The sequence below is a fragment of the Caenorhabditis briggsae genome (assembly GCF_000004555.2).
Source record: "Caenorhabditis briggsae complete genome, chrI, whole genome shotgun sequence".
Classification (NCBI taxonomy): Eukaryota; Metazoa; Nematoda; class Chromadorea; order Rhabditida; family Rhabditidae; genus Caenorhabditis; species Caenorhabditis briggsae.
The window spans coordinates 14,984,365-14,990,265 of record NC_013489.2 but is presented as its reverse complement, the minus strand read 5'-3'; the positions used below and the strand labels follow the sequence as shown (position 1 = coordinate 14,990,265).

Here is a 5,901-nt window from a genome sequence, read left to right as displayed (position 1 = left end):
ACCCTAGTGTTGAGGTTTCGTAAATTTGCGTTTGTCCAAAATCCCATTAGGCCATGCACGCAATTTTTTAAAACCTCGCTTTTTCGCGATTTTCATAGTTTTTTCTTGGGTCGTTTCCGCGTCATCTTTGTTCATTTTAACCCCAAAAATCGATTTTTGGAGCATTTTTGCCTATTTTAGGCTAATTACGGGATCCCACTTCGCATTTTAGGATTTTTTTGAACTTTTTCATTATTTTTATGGGAATCTGCATACATTTTTGTTTAAAATAAAGCAATGAAAATTCAAAAGTGGGAATTTTTCAGCTCAAAATCACTTGCTCATCTCCATGGTCCGAAGCTGCGGAGATCGACGTCGTTATTGGAATCTGGAGTTCTGGAAAGTTTGTCCCGGTCTTCTCCTCGCCCTCCTGCTTCTCTCCTGCCCACATTCGAGTCAGAATTCATCCGCATTCTCGTTGATCTGTCTATATTTGTATACCTAAATTAATTTTTTCCTTTAAAAAATCTAAAATTTTAAGCTTCTCTAGAAGTTAAAAACTGTTAATTGTTTCATAAAAATCATCAGAGAGATCATGGAAAATAAGTGAGATAGATATGCAAAATTATAGCGGTGTGGACTCGTGTTTGTTGCGAATGACGATTCCCATCTGCTTACAAGCCTCCAGTGTCGCACGGGCCGATGATGTCTCCAGAAGTTGGACGCAGTCTAGTTGTGCGTGGCACGTGGAATTCTGGAAATTTCGAGATTTGTGAATCAAATTTCTGGGGGATTCCATCAAAATTTGTAGAAACTATGAAAAAATTGGCTACATTTTCGAAAAATCGCTTTAATAAACAAAAAATTAAAGAATGTAGGTTTTCTACAGTAATCTACAGTAATCTTTCGGCAAGGACATCATCCCATCGAATTTCAGATTTAAAAAAAATCGGAAAAATCGAAGAAGAATCGCCAAAAATAGCTGAAAAACCTAAAAAGGTCTAAAAATTTTGCGAAATATTCGCCTAAAAATCTCAAATTTTTATCGATATTGCTAACTACAGTAATCTATTTCTATTCGAAATTCCCTTAATTTTAAGCAAAAAAACATTGAAAACGGTCGAGAATGAGCGAAAAAACAAAAAAAAGGCGAAAAATCTATCATTTACTGAGGCTTATCAAAAATTGTAGTTTGTAGTGTAAGCGTCAGTAAAACTCATAGCGATTTACGAACTACAAACTCTTCTAAGCCTCACAAGGGAAGTGTTTTCAGAGAGGCGTTGAGAATTTGCTCAAAATTTCAGTACTGATAGTTTGAGATATCCGCAACACGATGACGAAAAAATCTAGGTCATAACCCCACCAGGAAGCTGAGAAACTTCGTCTGAAAATTCTGCCCGATTTGGGCGCGCACTTTCCCCCCTCTCCTATACGCCCTCCGCGCCAGAGGAAAATGTCGGTTGTGTGGTGTAGCGGTAACAGGGTAACTCATTAGGTGAGACTTCACTGGTTCGAACCCCACTGTGGTTAACATTTTTTTTGGTTTTTTTTCATACTTTTTTTTCAATATTTCGAAGATATAGAGGTACTGAATTTATCAAAATTTTATTAAATAAATCAAAATCAATCAACAGTTGTGATGGTCAATGACAAAATGTTCGAAACAGAATAATTTTTCACAATAGAGACACTTCACAAACGATGTGCTGGAGCAACCATGCATTGTACAATCTCCAGCGACACCTCGTGGAAATATTTGGTTTTCCAGGAAGATGAACAACATCGGGATACATTTGGATTTTGTGGCATTCATCGTCCTCTGGAGTCCAACCTAACCGTAACATATGTATATGTAATGATTCACTGAACTGAAACTTACTCAAATCCTGTAGATCGTCTTCAAAATTTGAAAGGTGCTGTTCCATTTCAATATCAAAGTCTCCCTTATCGATCGATTCATCGAGGTCAATCAAATAAGCCGCGAGCTTGAGATCCTCTTCATCCAATGGCTGACGCTTAGGATTGACTCCCAGATCCAGAATGTATGTCAAAATGCGACGAAACTTCGACATCAGCAAGACGAATAATAGCTATAAATACGAAGAAAAAAAAATAAAAAACAGGAACAAATGAAAAAAAATCGCCTTTTATAGCAATTTTCTGCTGCTTCCAGAACTTTCTGCGAGTTGAAATGCTCTACTGATAACTTCTGATTGTTAGAAAAACATGAAAAAAACCAAAAAAAATGTTAACCACAGTGGGGTTCGAACCAGTGGAGTCTCACCTAATGAGTTACCCTGTTACCGCTACACCACACAACCGACATTTTCCTCTGGCGCGGAGGGCGTATAGGAGAGGGGGGAAAGTGCGCGCCCAAATCGGGCAGAATTTTCAGACGAAGTTTCTCAGCTTCCTGGTGGGGTTATGACCTAGATTTTTTCGTCATCGTGTTGCGGATATCTCAAACTATCAGTACTGAAATTTTGAGCAAATTCTCAACGCCTCTGAAAACACTTCCCTTGTCAGTAAAACTGCATGTGTCGTCAGCCTGTTTACTAAGGCTTAGTAACTACAAACTACAAAACTTCCTAAGCCTCAGTAAAGTGAGCACGCGAATTTTACTGAGGCTAAGAGGCTACAAACTACAAAACTTTCTAAGCGTCAGTAAAATTTGAAATCGCTGTAACTCGGCTAGTTTTCAACCATTTCGAATCGTTCTTGGCTAGAATTGTGTTAAATTCGCAGCTGTTGGTTCAGAGACTACAAACTACAAAATCGCCTAAGTCTCAGTAAAACTTCAAATCGCGCTATCTCGGCTCATTTTCAACCGTTTTTTATGGTTTTTGGCTCAAAATTGACGGATTTTCAGACATTTTGATGCCAAAAAATTTTCAGACATTTTGATGTCAATTTTTTTGCCACAAAATCGAACCTGCGACAAAAAAGCCATCGCCGAGGTCCTCAATTTCGCATCCCGCCGATCATAAATGTCCTGTACAAGCGACTTCACCGCCTCCACTTCGAATATATCATCAGTGGCGTCTCGTACCAACATATGGGTGATTTCAAAGAAATGATCTGGCAGAGAAGCCAATCCCTGATTCTCTGTCTCTGACGTCAGGATCTTCTTCAATTCGTCCACTTCCATCCATTTCGGTGCCACGAGTTTGCAATTATGCTTTCGTTTCATCAGAATCGCTATCCAAATCGGCAGCTTGCATGGAACACCGGCCTCAAATGGTCCAATATCGCCGGAAATCAAGAAAATCGTACTGTCTGAAATCGATGGGATCACTTCGATCAGCGAGTTGCCGGCCAGGAATTCGCAACGCTCCGCGTTCATATTTTCTGAAATTAAAATAGCTGAAAATTCGAGAGAAAGGCTATAAAACAAGAGTAAAAATGTCGAAAATTCAGAAATTTGAAATAAAATTTTAAAAAAAAACGATTTTCAGACAAAAAATGATGTGAAAAATTCCAATTTTTGAGAGCAAATCGGTCGAGTTAAAGCCATTTTCAGATAGAAAATTAGATTTTTAATCACTTTTTATCTGAAAATGGCTCAAATTCAACCGATTTTTTCTTGAAAATCAGGAAATTTTGAATTTTGAACCCAAATTTTCAAATTGTGAGCAATTTTTTGGGTGTTCTTTTATCAAAAAAGATTTTTTTTTTCAAATTTTCAGCCAAAAAAGCTCAAAGCTTCAAGATTTTAATGTGAAATTCGGTTGAATTTAAAGGAGGCCAGACACCAAAAAAAAGTTTTCCTGATATTTTGCATAGAGAACCCCCATGAGGGGTTGAACTCATGACAGGTAGCTCAGGGGTACAGCGCCGCTACCGGCTGAGCTACGGGGGCGCGAAGACGCCTGACGACCGATGGTCTACATAAGCGCGGCGCGATTTCGTCCCCCGAACTGTCCACCGAAATTTTTGCTGTCTCGCCTCCTTTAAGGAATTTTCAGACAAAAATTATAAAAATCTAATTTTTTATAGGAAAATTGCTGAAATTCGACCGATTTTTACTCAAAAATCTGGTAATTTTGAGCTTTTTTTTGCTGAAAATTCCAAGAAAAATCATGAAAAAAAACCATGTTCGATATAAGAACACCCAAAAATAATTGCTCAAAATTCGAAATTTTGGGTTCAAATGCAAAAATTTTCAGCCAATTTTTCTGCTCAAAATTTCCAGATTTTAAGGTAAAGATCGGTTGAGTTTAAACCATTTTCAGATAAAAAAGTGATTGAAAATCTAAGGCTTAAAATCGACCGGTTTTTTCTTTAAAATCTGGGAATTTTGAGCAGAAAAAAAAGCAAAATTGGAATTTTTAACATCATTTTCTGGCTAAAATTTTCGATTTTTTAGCATTTTTTGGTTTTTGACTGCAAATTTGAACAAATCATGGAAAATAACCATTTTTAAGCTTAAAAATGACGATTTTCGAGGAAAAAGAGCTGTAAAAATAGGTAAAAATTGCGAAACTACACTTTTTCGATATCAAAAGGATTAGGAGAAACAAAGTAAAGCGTTTCATGTGTCGTTTGTTGTCGAAAGAAGAAGAAGTCTATTCTACTTTGAACCCTAAAAAATTAGCAAAAAATGCAGGATCGGGGACTAGAGGCAGTGAGGGGCAAGCAGAGGAAAAAGAGAAAACAAATGTGAATTTTTTCAAAAAATTACAGAAAAAACAAAAAAAAATTAGAATTATTCAGCGATTTCCTCCTCCACCGAGACTTGAATCAATCCTGTGTGAATAGCGAATGCCACAGACAACACCAACGCTCCAATCGTGAACAGAATGGCGTCTCGCATCGGTGGCTCATCTGGAATCGCCTCAGCTGCCTCCTCGGTAGTCTTCGCTGCTTCTTTATCAGCTTTAGCCTTGGAAATTCGAGATTGCCACATTTTCCGATTCGATTGCTGGCGCTTTAGCTCATCCTCACTGAGTGGCAGGTAGATTGAGGAGACGGTCTCCACAAAGCGCACCTAAAAAGCAATTTTGGGGTTTTAAAGGTTATTTTTGTATTAATATGTATGTAGATTCACATTAATATAGTGACAAATTCAAAAAAAATTCCTAAAATGCAAAAAACCGCATCGAAAAGGGCAAAACTAGGCTAAAAATGGTCCAAAAATCAATTTTTTGGGGTTAAATCGAACTAAAATGACGCCGAAACGACCCAAAACCTAGGAAAAAACGATGAAAATCGCGAAAAAACGAGGTTTTAGAAAAATTGCGCGGATGGCCTAGTGGATTTTTGGACACTAGGAATCTCAACACCAGGGTTCGATTCCACTAGACGTCAAACGCTTTTTGCTTTTGTGCTTAGCATGTTTTAGTGGTTCTCGAAGCTTCAGATTTTTCTGAAATTCTGAAATTTCGAAAAACAATGAAAATCGCGCGAAATTCCAACTTTTATTGTTTTTTGGAATTTCAGAAATCCAGAAAAATCTGAAAATGACATTTATAAGCGTCTTGAACCCCTAGAACATGCTCAGTACAAGAGCAAAAAGCGTTTGGCGTTGAGTAGAATCGAACCCTGGTGTTGAGATTCGTAACTTTCCAAAAACCCACTAGGCCATGCACACAATTTTTTGGAAACCTTGTTTTTTCGCGATTTTCATCGGTTTTTCTAAGTTTTGGGGGGGGGGGGCGCTTCGGCGTCATTGTAGTTCATTTTAACCCCCCAAAAAAATTCTTGGACAGTTTTAATCATATTTTTGCGGCTCCGCCGCCAAGGAAACTGTGAAAATAGTGATATAATTTTAGGCAAAATTTTCAATTTGATTTATTATGCTTGTCTGAGAAAAAAAAGGTTAGAGAGTAAGTTTTCTTGCGAAAAACTATCTAAAGTTCCAGAAATCCAACTATATCCCCTTTGCAATTTGAAAATCCGCGCAAAATTCACTGCAGCTGGCCT

General features: G+C 37.7%; 3 protein-coding genes across 3 annotated transcripts in view; 1 reads left to right on the top strand and 2 right to left on the bottom strand.

Moving 5' to 3' along the window:
* CBG19769 overlaps nucleotides 1-461 on the top strand; it is a gene marked incomplete at both ends in the record, with an annotated part of 7,290 nt that extends 6,829 nt beyond the window's left edge. The window contains one exon of the mRNA XM_002640657.1: nucleotides 306-461. Coding sequence (XP_002640703.1) covers nucleotides 306-461 — 156 coding nt within the window. The remainder of the gene's footprint in view (nucleotides 1-305) is intronic.
* Nucleotides 462-604: 143 nt separating this feature from the next.
* On the bottom strand, nucleotides 605-3,322 carry CBG19768 (the record flags this gene model as incomplete). Its single annotated transcript, XM_045241591.1, has 3 exons — nucleotides 605-733; nucleotides 1,680-1,810; nucleotides 2,902-3,322. 3 exons carry the CDS (start codon nucleotides 3,320-3,322, stop codon nucleotides 605-607), a joined length of 681 nt encoding a protein of 226 aa, XP_045096864.1.
* Nucleotides 3,323-4,684: 1,362 nt separating this feature from the next.
* The window catches only part of Cbr-mtx-1, a gene marked incomplete at both ends in the record, with an annotated part of 2,369 nt that continues 1,152 nt past the window's right edge, over nucleotides 4,685-5,901 (bottom strand). The window contains one exon of the mRNA XM_002640655.1: nucleotides 4,685-4,966. Coding sequence (XP_002640701.1) covers nucleotides 4,685-4,966 — 282 coding nt within the window. The remainder of the gene's footprint in view (nucleotides 4,967-5,901) is intronic.